The sequence below is a fragment of the Pseudophryne corroboree genome, chromosome 6 (assembly GCF_028390025.1).
Source record: "Pseudophryne corroboree isolate aPseCor3 chromosome 6, aPseCor3.hap2, whole genome shotgun sequence".
In the NCBI taxonomy this organism is placed as follows: domain Eukaryota; kingdom Metazoa; phylum Chordata; class Amphibia; order Anura; family Myobatrachidae; genus Pseudophryne; species Pseudophryne corroboree.
Genome location: NC_086449.1, coordinates 495,806,180 through 495,824,670, shown reverse-complemented (window position 1 = coordinate 495,824,670; position 18,491 = coordinate 495,806,180). Strand labels below are relative to the sequence as shown.

Genomic DNA, 18,491 nt, shown 5'->3' with positions numbered 1-18,491 from the left:
TCAGTGGAACCCTCCCTGTGCTACCAGCGTTGTAGTGTATCTCTCAGTGGGACATTCCCTGTGCTACCAGCGTTACAGTGTATCACTTAGTGGAACCTTCCCTGTGCTACCAGCATTACAGTGTATCACTCAGTGGAACCTTCCCCGTGCTACCAGCGTTTCACTCAGTGGAACCTTCCCTGTGCTACCAGCGTTACAGTGTATCACTCAGTGGGACATTCTCAGCGTAACCAGCGTTACAGTGTATCTCTCAGAGGGACACCTCCTGTGCTTCCAGTATTACAGGGTATCCCTAAGTGGAACGTCTCCCAAACTTCCAGAGTTACACTGAATCTCAAATCCTCATTTATTTCTTCAGCATCACTTACAAGTTCCTCATTCTTCTGTGTGCTTCAACATCGTTCTCAAACCTTCATTCATCTCTTCAGCATCGCTCACAAATCCTTCATTCTTCTGTGTGCTTCAACATCGTTCTCAAATCTTCATTAATTTCTTCAACATCGCTCACAAGTTCTTCACTCTTCAGTGTACTTCAGCATCGCCCCCAAGTCTTGGCCGCAACTAATTCTTTAGCATTACACGTCGGTTGCAACGGCTGAGTTCTGCACGAGGAAAACCTACATCCGGCCATCCCTGCTCCAGCCCAGCTGTGGTTTCTCTTCCGGATCATCGGAAGAACCCCCAAGTTCTCAACACTCCCAACCCAGGTCAGTGACAGCTCCCATCTTGCTCCCCTCCAATCTGTCCTCATCTCCGCAGCTAGGCTCATCTTTCTGTCCCACCGCTCCACATCTGCCACTCCCCTTTAACAAAATCCACACTGGCTCCCATTCCCCTACAGAATCCTCTTCAAACTCCTCACCCTCACATACAAGGCCATCTCTAATTCCACTGCTCCCTACATCTCCAACCTTCTCTTCCTTCATACTCTCTCCTGCCCCCTATGGTCGGCCAAAAACCGTCGCCTCTTCTCTGTCCTGGTCACTGCTTCCCATGCTCTAGTTCAAGATTTTACCCGTGCTGCACCCCTTCACGCCCCCTAAAGACTCTCCCCGACCTTGCAAAGCTTCAAATGGGCACTAAAAACCTACCTGTTCATCAAAGAATACCCTTCTGATGCATAACCTAGTCCTGAGGCTTCTCCTCCATCCCCCTGCCTCATGCCTTGAACATGTCTGCTTTGCTTACATACTGCCATCAGGCTACCTCCCGCTTGCACCTCATGTCATCTGTCTGTTGCCCCTTCCCACTAGATTGTTAGCTCTTCAGAGCAGGGCCCTCTTTCCTCTTGTGGTCAAAGCCCTCATCTCAACACATTTCAATTGCAGCTCTCTCCTACTCAGCGACCATCTTTACCCGCTTTTTCTCCTGCTGGTAAAGGCTCATCTCTATCTATGGCTGCCAGCCCCAAGTAGTACGATGATTACTCCTTCGCTACTTACATCTTAGCTGTATTATGTTTTTCAGAATTGTGGTGCTCTTTGTTATCTGTACTTTATTTTTATTATTTATTTACTGTAATGCTAAGTTTTGTCTCCCTGTACTGTCCTTTGTACGGCACTGCGAAACACTTGTGGCGCCTTATAAATAAAATGTAATAATAATAATATCAAAATGCACACAGGGCACCAAAATGGGTGGTATTCATGTGACCGGCGGTCAGCAGACGGTCACATGACCTCCCTCAAAATCCCACCCCCTCACTATCCAGACGGTCGGCATGCCGACCAACAGGGACTATTTCCACTCGTGGGTGTCTATGAAACCCATAGAGTAGGAATAGAACCCGGTCGCCACCGAGCCTGCATCCTGGCAAGAGCAGTGAGCCCGCAAGGGTCTTGATGCACTCGCCCCTCTCCGCCAGGATCCCAGCGTTAGTATGCTGCAGGGATCCCGGCGTCAGGAGACCATCGGTCAGCCATACCACACCCCACCAAAATGTGTACTTAAGGCTCTGCTTTGGTGTGCACAGATGTGTCGTCCTCTGTCCTCCCTGTGGGGGGGGGGGGGTCTGACTATTTTGTCAGTCCCGGGCCCCACAATTTCTGATGGCAGCCCTAGGTGTGAATGGTATTAGATATACAGGGGTTGATACAAAAGCTGTCCGGTAATTGCTCCTGCACTGTATGTACAAGAGCTAAATGTATATATATTCCCATACACAGTTATACTAATCTCTGTGGCCAGACCGCCTTTATCTGTACGTCCTGTTGGAAACCAATCATTATCAGGGCACACTTACAGTACACCATAGCAAGAGAAGTAATGTAACATTAAATATTACTGAACTCACAGTTGCTTCATTTTACTTCTGCAAGAAACACCAAAGCCATTATATATCAAATACTTTATTATAAACCAATGATAAATGTCTTTAACAAAAAATGTTGTTTACTTGCACAATAAAATATGCAAATGGTAATACATACATTTTGAATCACATTTCAAATCAACCTTCAATCTTCATTATGCCTTCACATATAACACAGGTCTCATCTAGAGTAACCCTTACAGACATAAATACATATATAATATACAATTATAGTAGTGTAACGATAAACTGAACTGCATGTGTTGTATAAATGCCATCACTGTTTATTCTCCTGTAAGTAACCAGAACATGAGATTGGGTGACATTTCCAGAACTGTGTGGTTAGGGTAATTAGATCCATGAACAGACCTGACACCCAATAAGTATCTATTTAAAATTGCTCAGCTATGTAAAATGTAGAAAGCTTGCATTAAAGCCTGCCTAGTAACATTTCCACATGGCTTTCATGCACAATGCTAAAATCCCTCCGTGACCATACAGTCCCTAAACTCGTAAGAGATTCATTTAAAAAATAATCTCATAGCTCTGATTTAAAGATTTTTAAGTGTCTGCCTTCTTAAGGGTGGTCACTGAAGAGGGGTCACATACAGTACTTGCCAGATTTAGGGATCTTATTAAGTACAATCACCACTCGAGAGGACTAATCAGTATTACAAATACTACAGAACTACCCTGCATGTTATAATCAGAAGTAGCACTTTACTGTGGCATATGCTGTAGGAAACACTTCTTGATTTCATAGTTGCAATAGCAAAAGCGGCAATTTAACAATAATTGTTATATTAGCATACTCAGAGGAGCCAGTAAAATAGTAAAGTTGACATCTAATTACAGATATTGGGCTGGACGCAGCAGACCTAAAAAAAATACAGTTTTTGGAGATTTGCCCACTTTTCCCATATGCACCAAGGTCCGGAATGCAATACATTCCGGAGCTTGGAAATGGTGGGTAATGCATCTTTAGGACTTACCCTTCAGAAGCCTATGGGTATTTTCCTCTGACTGGATCCCTCTCAGCACCCCCCACTGTGCGTGCTTCATACGACACATGCACAGATGGGCAACCAGGTCCTAAACCCGTAAGTTCCCACATCGCAAAGGACAGATCTCATCGGGATGTTAATATGTTCATGTATACAGTGTTAATAAATGCCAACATAAATGGGATGAGTGGCTGGACACATCGCATTCAGAATGCAATGCGTCATGCATCATGCACATAAGCCTCTTAATGTAAAAGGAGCATATTAATAAAATAACAACTAGAAATTGAAATCCCTCTGTATTTCCCTAGGTACTGTAAGTACAGAGTGGCAGGACCTCTCTACTCATTATGGGTCTATTGATTCTTATATAAATTGGAGCATTATATTAAGTAATTGTGCACAAAACAGACCGCGGCTAATTGGTTTTATGCCTTTCCTGTCAGGCAGTTTTGAAAAACTCACCAGAGTAAAAGCATAATGGCATTGTACAGTTCTAACACACACGCCATTATTAGGAAACTCAGACGGAAAACTCCTTCCTGCTAAACGGCTTTAGGCATTATTTAGATTAGCTGCTGCAGAAGAATTACGGAGTCTTGGCACTAATCTCTTATCATTTACAGTCACATCAGGATCTTGTGGGGAAAGTTGGTAAACTCTGCTAAAAACTGTAATTTCTTTTTTAGTCTTTTTTATGTGTTTAGTTCTATGCTGTCTGTAAAACTGGTCATATTAAATGGCAACTAATATCAAATTGGATTTGACAAATCGATTGAAATTTTTATGTTGTAGCTAGAATAAAACTTAAAAACATACATTTATAAAAGGACATTTTTGCTTTTACGTAACAATGAGTATTCATTTAACTGTGCATGCATTCACAGGTTCCTAATCTCTCTTATAGTATGACAAATCTAATTTAATTTTCACTACAGCCGAAATAAACATTGTAGTAAATAAAATGAATTTTAAGGCCAAAATAGGAGACACTAAGCAAAATCTTATATGTTCCATTAAAATATACACATACAGGTTGAGTCTCCCATATCCAGAATGTTTACGATCAGAAGTATTCTGGATATCAGATTTTTCTGTAGTTTGGAATATTTGCATGCCATAATTCCAATGCAAATGCAGGCGGGTTCCAGTTGCCCAGAAACCCCTCTCCTCTTCACAAGTGGCTCAAACTATGACAACAATAACAATGGTATAGAATACTATTACTAGAGATGCCGCCACATCATGCAGTATAAGGCACAGAGTAGAGCTGCTGGACACAGTGCCGTAACTAGACATTTTAGCGCTGTATGCAAGAGACAGTATTGGCGCCCCCCTGCATAATATTTAAAATAGAGCCAGTGCATGCCGTAGGTACGCGCCAAAAATATAGGGGTGTGGCTTGATGGGGAAGAGTTCAACCTAGTTTTTCACTTCCAGATATAATCCTTCAAATAATTTTTCACATAAATGGCAAATTATTATAGATTATAATGATATGATGAAACTCCCAGGCAGTTCTCCAAAGAAATAAAGTGGATTCCACTGTAATCAAAAACTTAGTACTTGGTGGCGTCATTCACCTTACATTTGCTGCAGGTTCCTGGAACTTACATGTATGAAAGGGGTCTATGTACTAAGCCTTGGAGAGAAATAAAGTGACTGGAGATGAAGTACCAATGAAGTATCAACCAACCAGCTCCTGTGATTTTTCAAAACATTGATTTGGTTATCACATATTATGGAGAGAGTTCCTCAATACTGAAAATGATTGACAGAGGTCCTGACAATATGTGGTGACCCCCTGACTATACTTGGTGAGGCTTCCAGGGGTGGAGCCCTAACTATGTACTTTTACTAGGAAGGAGGAAAAAATAATAATATAGAATAATAATAACAGCAGTAAACACAAGAAAAAAATAAAGTCCACCATGAAAGAAATCTCCCCTCCAAGGGGATGTGACCGACGCCGGAATCCTGACACCACTCAGGATACCGGCGCCGGGACACCAAAAGCCGACATCCCAACGGTAAGTATCAGTGTGGGTATTAGGGTTCGGCATTAGGGGGGTGGTTAGGGTTAGGCCCTCTAGATTTTGCCCTAGCCACCACCGAGGAGGGTTATGGTTAGGGTGTGTGTGTATGTGTATGTGTGTGTGTAGTGTGTTACTAAAGTCCCAAACCTATTGGCATTGTAAGATTGGGGATGCCACAGTTGGTCATGTGACCGCCGGCATCCCAAACGCTAGGATAATCTATCACACCCGCTTCCAAGGTATGTAATTTGCTCCTTTCATTAGCTTTTCTCACAGCCCTGTATCTATCTACACCAGTGACAACATTTGGACTAAGGTTAATTATTTATATGAGCTTCTGTCTCTCAAATTCATTTATGAAAAAAACATACTGGAATAAAGATATTCTGTGATAATGCTTAGTGTGGGCACATAGCTTTACATGGACTATAATTGTAAGGAAATAATGAGAAAATGTTGGGGGGGAAAAATAGGAGGATTTATTTCTAATTAATTGAAATGGCAATTATACAGTACTTATACATAGATGTAAGAAGTACATGGTGAAAGTAGAGCAGCAATATCACTCATTAATGAAAGTGCTGTTTGACAAGGAATTTGTTAAGCAACGATCTGTGTAATTGTCCTTTTTTCCCATTCATTTATCTGTAAATCAGACATCTGTAACTGAATTAAAAAATATGGGGTCTATGTACAAAAGCCTTGGAGAGAGATAAAGTACCATCCAACCAGCTCCTAACTGCCATGTTACAGGCTGTTTTATAAAAATGACAGGAGCTGGTTGTCTGGTACTTTATCTCTCACCACTTCGTAAACAGACCCCCTATATCACTAATTAAAAAGTGAAACATCGGTTATGAAGTTTTAATAAGAGGCATGAAATGGGCCCTGGTGCAAATGGCTAAGGGCCCCTGTTGTAATTAATGTTCTTTAAACATTAGTTGCAACCAGTTTGGAAACAGAGGAATTTATACCAACAATACATACTTTACCACTATAAAAATCAATTTGGTCCTTGGGTAAAACCAAATGGCTGCTGTTTAATATAAGCCTATATCAGAGGATGCAACTATACAGAATTAATGAACAATTCTCATAAAGAGTATACTATCCCAATGTCAAATAGGGGGATATCTATTGGTAGCAGTACTTTATGTAATTGCATCAGGGCTAATTGGATATTGCCCACAGTCTTATTTTAGTGTAAATAATATAGCTATTCAGCATTACAAATAACAGCAACAAAACAATGTCATTATCCTATGATGGATTTCTCCAAAGTACTGTAAATCCAATCCAGCTGCAATGACATGCTTGCAGTTCACTGGTGATAAGTGCTTACATATCACTAACATTGTAGATTTATTTAAAAACAAGAAGGCTATTGGCAAAACAGGGTAAACAATTAGAAATGCCTAAAACTATTCAAAATTTTGTACAATCAGTTGTATCAACTGTTTAAGTTCCTTATTAATAAGATTTCTAAATAGTTACATCACTATTCACAAGAAAGATAACAAGCTTGACAAAGGCTATAATACAGATTAAAAACATTGCTATTGATGTGCAAATAAACTATTGTAGTTTATGCAAATGTTCCTGATTGGAGTGCCATTGATGCTCATGAATGGTGAGGTCCTAAGGCTGGATTCTGAAGTAATGCTCAAGTCACGCACATTTCTTGTTGGACTGCAATCCCACAGAAGTACATAGCTCTTCCAAAGCTAAATAACGTGTAATGGGTGTGTTATTAGGTTTATTAAACAGCACCACATCGTTTATGAAACGTATTGTCCCTTTTAAAAGTTAGGTCTATTAGAGGTGAGGTTTTTTCAAGGGAACATGTAAAAAACGTGAAGTTTGTGACTTCAACTTGTTAAATATACATAAATGGGTTTCTATAGATAATGCTCGTGCCAATACATTATTCTGGACTGTAATTAAGGAATAAAGGGGCAGATGTATTAAGCCTGGAGAAGTGATAAAGTTGTGATAAGTGCAAGGTGATGACGCACCAGCCAATCAGCTCCAATATGTAAATTGACAGTTAGGAGCTGACTGGCTGGTGCGTTATCACCTTGCACTCATCACAGCTTTATCACTTCTTCAGGCTTAATACATCTGCCCCCATGTAACATAATTGGATGGTCATGGTGTACATGCATTTAACTTGCTATTGTATAAAAGTCTACTGAAAAGAACTATTAAATGTAGCATGAAGAGGTTATAATTAAATATTAAGATCACAGGAAAATGAGCTCTGATTGAGATAGCTATTTAAAATAATCATGGGTTAAATTTATTTAAAACTGCATTACATATTAGCAATTATATATAAATATTCTATTACTATACAGCATGCTATACCATAAATGAAAGGATGTAAAATGTGAATAGATCTTTCATGCAAGATACCAGAGTCCCATTCACACAAGGAAATAACTGCAGCAACTGTTTTCACTGGTTCAGTGTCACAACAACCTTGTGTAAATATTGCAGTAATGCAGATTTTTATTGGATATTTATAGAGGGACAACCGGAAGTCTTCTTGTATTTAATGACCAGCATCCTACACTAATACTTGTAACTGTGTTTACAGTATATGAAACACCTACTAATAGAACATTAAAGCAATAGATCAAGTAATAATTCTTCAGAATTAGGTTGGAACTAATAGAGGATATAAATTAATTTGTACTTTTGGAGACATTTCATTTTTTTTAAATGTTACGCACACCTGTCTACTGAAAGATGCCGGAAACTGATTTATGTATATGAATATGAAAAAATTATTTTTGCATTTTCGATTAGTTCTCATTTTAGTTGGTATCTGCTTCTAACTATTTATAAGTATAATACACAAAACTACAATATAAATTGAAATGTTAAATGGCTAAAGAGTCACAGTTTTTGTATTTCTCAGTACCCCTGTAAGTTTCAGTAATGGTACTTAAAATCAACATGCGCTCGTACTAAGATCAGCGCAAGCTAGGTCATCAGAACAAGTATCATTAATGTACCACAAAGCTTCTGGATAATTACCAATGTGTATTAGCATCCATTTCACTATAGGAATTATGGTCTCTGTTTGCATAGGTGTTCCAGCTGCGGTGAATGTATGAGCCCTTAGACTACAATTTCAAGATATCATTTAATCGGTGCATTTTTTTAATCAGATTTGTTCATAAAGGTATCTTGGAGATTTTCAATTAACGGAACACGAGTCAACATGCTTACAAAAAACTTACCATATTGTTTATGTTCAGAATTACATTTATATCATTTATATTTGGCACTGCTTGGAAATGTGTAAGCTAGTTGAAGAGGTACAGAGTCATGCCACAGATCCAGCTGGGACATTGAAATAGTGGCACAGACAATAGGAATATTTCTTCATAAAAGGCTTATAAGGCAATATTTGTAGCTAAAAAGTGGTTTTCCTTTTCATAATATAACTATCTTCCCTTTTCATTGCAAATAGTCCACTGCTTAAGGCACAAAGGTCATGCAGGTATCCTTATGTTACGCAAACATAAATCATGACTTTGAACAGTGAATATAAACAATTCTTTCTGACGTGCAAAATTATGCCTATATCGGACGGATGCCGCTTACAGGTAGTGGCAGTGTTCAGGGAGGTTGGGAGGACGCAAGTGGCTGGGACAGTCCCAAATACTTTGGTGGCCACTAGGGAACCAATCCTAAGCCTCATAGTGGCACTTCCAAACATCAGTATATGAAATATTAGCCTTCTGGACAACAGGTAACAGAATTGATCACGCATTAAGGTACACTGGCTATTGTACAGCACCTGTAAGCACAATGCAATACAAGTATAAAATATTTAAGGATATTTTTTCCATGATTGAAAACATTTTTTAAATGAAAAATTACATTGTAAAGAAATAATTTGAGAAGTATTTAGTGCATAGATGTATTCCTCTTGGACACCATTCCATACACTTGCATTGTATAAGGTCTTAACCAAATGATTGTACTCTGTAATGTACTTGGCTTGTGCAACTTAGACCCGTAGAGAGCTAGTCTGATTTGTTCACAGCAATGATGTCCATGCCTTTCCGGAGTTTCTCAGCCAAACTTCCCATTTGCTTTTTTGTATTTTTCAGGTGCCTCTCGTGTAAAAGCTTCTGAATGAGGTACTTCTCCCTCTTGATTTTGTCTTTGATTTCATCAGAAACATCTGGGATTATGTATGATATAATGAACTTGACAAAGTAGACAATATGCTGTGGAAGACAGGTGAATCATAGAATTAAGTTGGAGAATGGAAGGAGAAACAGATGAAACCGTAAATGTGACACAGAAATTGGTGGAATAGTAAGTGAACACTCGCATTTGGTGGCCGCGCATGCACAGGACGGTACCTGCGTGTGCGCACTGCCACCAGGGTTATTGCCATCGAATCACTTAGCTCCCAATTTTCTCAATATCAATAGTAAATCATTAGTAAGCACTAATGTGGCCATACATCAGCGCTGCAATTCTCTGGTGCCATTCTACGCTGGGGAATCTGGGAGATCAGTTAGTGGTTGAAATCGGGGACTTCCAACATCTTGGATATCCTGAATCCCCAACCCTGCCAAAAAAGGGAATTGGGGCAATACTCGGCAGATGTATGGGCCCCATTACAAAGCTAGTGTGTGTTTGTGTGTGTGTGTGTGTGTTTGCGTATGTGTGAAAACAAAGCTTGCTTGAATGCTTATAACCAACATGGACATGTAGAGATTTGTTAATTGATCAATGTGTTATTGTTAGAACTTTTATCAGATTATTGAATGTGAAACAACCCCTCACATTTATTCTTCTCAAGCTCAGAAGGAATGTTTATACAGACTGTGCAAAAACTATTTTGTCTAATTGTGTATTACAATCGCCAGTTCGGACTAGTCTAAGTCTAACTTGATAGAATGGACAGTCTTCTGATACAAAATGCATATTAACAACTGCTTGGTGTGTTAACTTGTAATTGTATTATAAACGCCAAAGAAAAATAAAGTGCACTTATATTATTTTGTAATCTTACCTCCATAACAATAAGAAAAGAGAGTTTGGCAGCAATAACATGCCAGTAAAATATACTGTGCTCATACTGGTGCTCATGGCCTGGGGGATATCGGAAATCACGGTATCTGGAAAACATTTAATTACAACAACAAAAATGAGTATCTTATGCAGTATCACATAATCGCCACAAGATGGAGCAAATAACTTACTGGTACAACACAGTGTCATTGCAGCTGGAATATTTAAAGCATTGGTAAAAGGACAATAACATGTGCAAGTCATTTTGTAAAGGCCTTAAGCAAACTATCTACAGGATTTGCTTTGCAAAGTTTAGCACACATATAAGCAAAGAACAATGGCAGTTTTTCTTTTAACATCTATACAGCAAAGATGGGTATGTTTATTTGTTCTTAGCAGGGCATAATACAACAGTACCTATCCAGTATTTTATTAAGAATTAAAAATGTACAAGTAAGAAACAACCTACAGTATACGGATGTTCAAAATATTAGTAATACATAGTAAACTGAAAAGATGTGTGATATATTAGCAAGAAGCTATAAAGTTATGATTTTTGAAATTAATATTATCGTTGTTGATTAGCAATGCCTCACGTAGCTCATCAGCAGCAGATAATAAGGAAAACCAAGTATACAAAAAAACAACATAAACCAAATAAATGTGGATGTAACAACAAAGGGCATGGAGGGCCGTTCTCAGACTAGTGAATTATACTGTGCACTATGCCTTTTCAGACTTGTATAGTTTTTTTTTTTTTTTTTAGTGGACGAATACTGTATTATTATTATTATTATTATTATTATTATTATTATTATTTTTGTTATTATTACTATTATTATCACCACTGTAATATAGGGGATAGTTAATTAGCAACAGTGAATTTACCGTGGGCTAACTAATACTTTGGGGCTATCCAATTAGCCCAGAATGCAGACCGCTAGCTGTTGTTATCAGGGATTTTTTTTTGGGGGGGGACCTCAGAGGGCTCAAAAAAACAAACAAAAAACCCATTAACAAGTTTCTTTTCTCGATGCCAGCAGTGTTAACACATACGTCCGTGAATTTATCACGGATTCTATGCGTTAACACGCAAAAGCAAAACATTTAACGGGCGCAAAAATGTTTTGTTTGGTTTTATAATAGCCCAAATATGGAAAAAGTCAGAAAACGCTCGAGGCTACTCCCGTTTTCAGACCCATTAAATTATTGTGGCTAATTGGATACCCCCCATAGTGTATTATGGGGATTAGTTTAATATTTTCTTTTATTGAATCAAGTATATTTTATTTTGTAAACAATTAAGACAAAAAGAAAAAGAAAAAGAAAACACACACCGATAGTACATCAGAGCGAAAGCAGTTAACATAAATTAAGATACTGTCACAGACACAAGATTCACACTATTGTTGACTCATAATACAAATGTAAAATTTTATAACATCTAATAAGGAGGGAAAAAGCATAATGAAAAATAAAGTACATATAAACCCCCATAGAAACAAATCCAAAAAGCCCGTGACTACCACCACATTAAATAGTAAACAAGGTAGGGAAGTAGAACTCAAGTTGAAGCATGAATGGTCAAGTTCCAGGGCCACCCTCACCCCACTTACACCTGTCACTTGCGCAACAAGCATATCTGGAATTACACTATGGCGCCCCTTTTTTATGACATTTTGGCAGAGTCCCTTGGTTAGTATATATATGAAGCACTCATGAGTAATAATAATCTCATTAACTAATTGCTTCCATTTATTTAATACCGGAGATACCACTGCAATCCATCCACTGGATATTATAACCTTGGCTAGTGTCACTAGGCTGAACACATAAGTATAAAGTCAGTATTATTTCCACCAGAGTCACACCAAATAAGCAAATCTTAGGGTCCCGAACAGGTAACATAGGCACAGAATCTTGAATACAGCCTCATACCTCATCCTAAAAACTGCATATCATCACATTTTCCCAAAACAGGTTCCAAAAAGAGCAACTGTTATCCCCACACTTAGGACATTTAGGGGGGAATTCAAATGTTTGAAAAGTCAGTTGGGTGTCTGTTTTTTCCTGTCTTTTGGATAGGAGAAAAAAACAGACACCCAACTGACTTTTCAAACAATTGAATATCCCCATTAGAGTTATTTGAGCACCCATTTTCCAGAGACCCAACGGAGTAAAATAAACTCTATGAAGGATATACATTGCATCTTGTATACCTCCTGCAGGTGTATAATCTTCAAGAATGCTTAAAGTTTCCTCTAATTTATATCTAGCTTTAGATTTCAGCACATTTATTAAAGTTCAGGGGCAAATTTTAAGCTTTGTCCTTGGTTAAACAAACGGACACTTACACAGTAAAAATCCAGTTACTGTGCACACAGAATGCAGGTCTCACTATCCTTTCTTACACTCTACATACTTGGTTTGCTATTAGTCATCTTCATCAGTGGGCACTTGCACCTATCCTAATTAAATGTAAAATATCCTCCCATACCCAGGTTTGTACATTCTGCATTTCTGTCTTCACTCTGTCACTGAATTTATCCTACATGACTATGTCCCATTACACCCCTCTAGTTATAAGTCTAGATGCGACCTAAATGCGTCCGACCTTTGGCACATGCGATGTGTGAAACACTCAAGCTCTATTCACCTCTATATCAGCCACCTGGAAGAAATTAGTTTGCCTTAATATTAAAATCTTGGATTTTTAATGTTTTGTAATTCTACATATTGGTATATGCATTTTATGTTAAATAGAGCAACTTTTATTTCTTACTTCTAATATATAAAGTAGATTTCTAGGTAACATCAGTAGACAGCAGTGACTGGATAGAGCTACATGAAGTTAGGGGTCCAAGCATAGATTTCACTGGTCAACAAAAATAGAAAAAAATTTGAGTCTTTATTTTAATGACTATTTTCTCATTCGCTATATCGAAAAATAACCAAAACCTTAATTTTTAGAAAAAAAAAATGCTTTTGTCCCTTTTGCAATGACAACTATATATTAAAGTTTTTGAATGACCATATAAGGAGAAGCGTGTTTTAGCAAGTAAGGGAGGGGACAAGCGGGGGGAAAGCAAGTGGTATTCTGATCCTCATTACACATAAGCAGTCTGACCCTCATTACACATAAGCAGTGTGTAACTATTTAACTATTTAGATAGCTAAACCTTGTCCAATGCACAGACTATGAGATTTCTGGAACTGTAAACCTTTTATTAATACAGACTGGAATAATTGTACATATAATATAGCTGTAGTTCTGCAAAATAGACCACTGCACATGTAACAAATGAGACTTGGACAATTTATTCGGAAGAGCAAGGTGAACTTTTTCATCAAGATATGATGGACTTCGTCGTTATCAGGGGCACTACAATGAGAGTATGATGGGGGATTATATTTGGAGTCTAATATGAGAAAGTCCATACAATCACTGAAGAAATACGAAAAATATTAATTTGTAAACTTTTTTTTTATATAAATTGTGTTACAGTAGTTTTTTTTTTAAAGTTGTAAATAAAAGTAATTCAAATTCAAAACAAAAAAGTTTGTTTTATTTTTACTTACAATAAAGTTATGAAAATAGGTAAATTTTCTTAACATCTGTAATTTCATTCTGATGGCAACAAAAGCAAACTTTTTCAGGTAAAACTATTTTTTCTTTAATTAGTAATGTGGAAGAAATAAAAATCAGGTATGCAGGGCCCAGACTCAAAATTTGTGTTGACCGGTGTTAATAATGAATTGAATATATCATATTCTAACAAATACTGTATGAGCATTATTTTTCCTTTCCAAGCCTACACTTGGAAAACGTCAATGACTGACAAGCTTGTACAGAATACTTAACAGTTTATGCATTTCTAGATAATAAAATAGCTATATGCTAGAGAGGTAAACAAGCCCCAGAAATTGTCATTGTCATGTAAAATCAAGAGGCTTGTATGCATTACTTTATTAAAAATAAAAATCGGATAAACTACATTTGTATAAACCAAAAACGTTTCACTGCCAGTCGTTCTCGCCTTCTGCTACAATGGTTTTCTTTTTATGATAAGCTGTTAGACATACAGTCTCAGTGAAGCATACATTTGTAATGTTAGCTTAGGGAAGTCCAGTCAGTACTTGCCTGCATGTAGTTTGAGTGCCAAACCAAGGTGGTGGAACCGGTCTGCTTTCAGTTTTGAAATCTGATATGTTGAAGACTGAAAGTGTATTATTAATGTATCCTTGCATGGTATAAGAAGTATGTGTACCATAGGGTGGTACAGAGAAAGACCAGTAATAAACCAATCGAGGTATCATATCTGATGTGAAGGCAATAATCATAGCCTACAATATTAAAATACAGAAGAGGCAAAAATTAGGATGCAGCGTAATGAACAAAAGAAGTGGAACATTTGAATAAGTTTCTTGTTACATTAAAACAATCTTGCCATTCAATTGAGATTAGTGATGTTTTCAGGTGATGAAAGGGAAATTGTTCAATAAATACAGTATGGATGGTTCTTGAACAAGTCTATTTCTGAATGATGAGACTGATCATTACACAGTTAATCCTGTTGAGTGTCATAAAATTAGTGCAACATTGATTCATTTCAGACTCAGATCACGCTTTTACACTGCAAGAACAACCTTGCATACTGCTTACATCTATAAGTTACTTTTACAATATACAGAGTTGATTTGTCCTCAAAATATAGGAGTTCCAGTGATTCATAGTTCTTCTGCAGCTAAGCCCAGCCAAACAAGTTCACCTTTATGTCCAAGGAAGCAAGAGGTTAGCTCGCAACGATTACCATGCAATTCCATGGACAATTGGGTATTTACCCTGATAATGTTTCAAAAGGGAGGGCAAGTACACCACTACCTAAAATCCAATAGAAAAACACCCACAAAAAACAAACTAATACAGGGCTATTATATGTTTGTAATGGGTGTGATACGTGTGACCGGCTTTTGGGATGCCAGCAGTCAAAAGACACCGGCATCCCGATGCTGAGAATCAGGACAGGGGTTGGGTAAGTATACTTACCCTCCTCTTTTCCCACAGCCTAACCCTAACATTCCCCCAACTGCAGCCTAACCCTAACCCTCCCCGTTGGTGCCTAAACCGAACCCCACTGCCCACCAGCAGCCTAACCCTCCCTGATGGTGTCTTACCCTAACCCCCTCCTCGCAGACTAACCCAACCCTCTTCCCCCCCAACAGCCTAACCCAAACCTCCCCGGTAGAGCCTAAACTTAAGCCCCCATGGCTTTACCTTAAGAGTCCCCATACTTATGTTGGGATTCCGGCGTCGGCATTCTGCCTGCTAGTTGAGATCCTTGTGCTGGGGATTTCCACTGCCAGAATGCCAGCTGCCAGCATCCCATTTGTAACACAAGGGTGAATGAATCAAAAACGTATATCTTTTGTATAATAGGGGCCATTCTAAGTTGGGAGCAAAGAAAAAAAAGTGTAACTAACTTTGCACATTGACAAAACCATGTTGCACTGCAGGTGGGGCAGATGTAACATGTGCAGAGAGAGTTAGATGCGAGAGGGACATGTCCAAACTCAAACCTAAAATTGCTGTGAACAAATAAAGCTGTCCAGCACATGTGGACTACATACAAAGGCAGCACTATTTAATTTATATATTTATTTATTATTTATTAGCAGTTTCTTATATAGCGCAGCATATTCCATTGCGCTTTACAATTAGAACAACAGTTATAGAACAAAACTGGGCAAAGACAGACAGACATAGAGGTAGGAAGGCCCTGCTTGCAAGTTTACAATCTATAGGATATAAGATTAAGATTATATATATAAAATTATTATTATTTGGCCTCCATGCAGTGCAACATGGTTTGTCCAGGTGCCAAGTTACTTGCTTTTTTTATGGCTTTGCTCCCATCTCAGAGTCAGCCCTGAAGTGTAGTTTTAGATTTTATGATTTAAATGAAAACACACTTCATCTAGCCACAGATGTTATTCCTATGTTGTTGTGTCCAGAGAGATGTCTCCTGTGTTCTGGCGGAGACTGGCCATGAAAATAAAGCACATGGGTGCAATTTGGCACACTAGTGCTGCTTCATTTTTGTGTTGCTATTGCTACTTTATACTATGTATACACTATAGTATTTGCATATACATACACACCTTATGAAAGTTGCACGCTGAGCAATAACAGTAAAAGAGAAAATCTGGTAAAACCAACAAATGTTCAGTTTGCTGATGGGAAAAGGTTGCTAAAGAAATGCAAATATAAGTGTATTTTAATGACAATTTGTAAAAAAAAAAAGAAGTAAATAAGTAATGACAAGAATAATCCATATGAATACTTCCTGCATCACAGCTCATCTCCCGGCAACAGCAGACATTGTTACAGCATCCTATTGAATGACTGAACTAAATGAGAAATCAGGCAAGTCTAAAGGTGGGTAAACACTGGGCGATGTGCTCAGTGAGCGACATCGCCTAGTGTTTCCCCTCCTGGGCAGGCATACAGCTAGCGATATTACACAGTGACGTCATGCCGGAGCCAGCCAGAGCATGCAGCTTTGGACGATGAGCCCAAATTAAGCTGCATGCATGGCCGGGACCGAGGGTCGTTAACGAGCTGCAGGGCCGCGCGCAGCTCGTCATTGGCTGCATACACGCAGGAGGGAAAAATGAGTGATATAGTTTACAATTGGGTCTATTTACTAAGCCTTGGATGGAGATAAAGTGGAGGGAGCTAAAGTATCAGCCAATCAGCTCCTAACTAACATGTCACAGGCTGTGTTTGAAAAATGACAGTTAGGAGCTGATTGGCTGGTACTTTATCTCCATCCAAGGTTTAGTAAATAGACCCCTATATCGCTAAGTGTGTATGCACCTTAAGCCTGGCAAAGCCTAATCAGTGTAGATCTCTGTGCATTCAAATGACATTTCCTTTACGATGTTATAAAAAAAACGTAACAAATACTAACTTACATTTGACACCACAGCAAGTATTGCTACTCCTTGCATGATTGGCTGCCAGGCTCCAATGTGCTGCGCCTTTTCGGGTACCATCCGGCGGAACTGAGTTGTGAGTTTCCATGCATCCACACGAATTTCCAATAAATTATTCACAAGGGCCAAAAGAGGGGCGAGCGGAAATGACGCCACAAACAGGGTAACAAATCCAAACTGGATAACTGTCAGATGCAGAGATAAATACAGATGACTTTAATGAGCAGTCTATAGCAGTACATTGTGCAACTATAACATCCAGTTATCATCTCAGATGGGTTCAGAATGAGATGCCAGTCATCAGTATACCGACAGCGGCATCCCGGCCACCAGTATGCCAGCAGTAGGGTGAGCGCTAGAAAGCCACTTGCAGGCTCGCTACGCTGCAGGCACGGTGACTCGCTGCGCTCAACACAGGTTATATTCTCCCTCTATGGGTGTCGTGGACACCCACAGAAGTAGAATAGCTTGTTGCGTCAGTATTTTACCGCTAGTCTACATTCGGGTGTCCGCACTGTGTCCAACCAGCGGTATTTTAATCGCTTTCCTCCCAGATGTGAATAAAACTAAAATCATAGCTTTCATACAGTAATGGGTGAACTGCCTTAGCTTTCTTCAGGGTCAGGCCAACGGCCTTTACTACTGATTTACATATATATTTTCAGAGCAAGCCACACTACAGCCACTATGAAGTGGCTTATTTTGCCCTCAGTCTATACGGGATCAGTACTAAGAGACGCTACCAAATACACAGTAAATGATGAGCTTATAGAATGCACAACAGATAATATAAGGGGAGGTAATCCATTAGCCGCAAGGTGTCAGCGTTCTGTCCATTTCTCCAGCACCTCATACCCACCAACACCACAGACCACTAACTGTGTTCAGCGCACATTCTCCATCCTTCCACCTTTTGTTGAGTGCATCGCATTATGTGGTTGCACAAGGAGGATGACATTTCTAACATAACTTAGTTCAAAAACTTTTATAGAAGGGTGAAAAGGAGAAAATAGATGTAATTGGTGTGGCACGCCAGTAAAAAGCTGGACACGGGCAGCTACGGAACAGGCTACTAACAAATAACATAACTGGAGACAATCA

The 18,491-nt window shown here is 38.8% G+C and overlaps 1 protein-coding gene across 1 annotated transcript in view; it reads right to left on the bottom strand.

The window, feature by feature from the left end:
• Positions 1-7,444: 7,444 nt before the first annotated feature.
• ANO6 (anoctamin 6) overlaps positions 7,445-18,491 on the bottom strand; it is a 199,090-nt gene continuing 188,043 nt past the window's right edge. Inside the window, exons 17-20 of the mRNA XM_063927350.1 lie at positions 17,370-17,575; positions 14,536-14,738; positions 10,396-10,501; positions 7,445-9,598 (exon numbers count right to left, since the gene is read on the bottom strand). Of these exons, the coding sequence (XP_063783420.1) occupies positions 9,392-9,598; positions 10,396-10,501; positions 14,536-14,738; positions 17,370-17,575 (722 nt within the window). The 3' untranslated portion in view covers positions 7,445-9,391. The remainder of the gene's footprint in view (positions 9,599-10,395; positions 10,502-14,535; positions 14,739-17,369; positions 17,576-18,491) is intronic.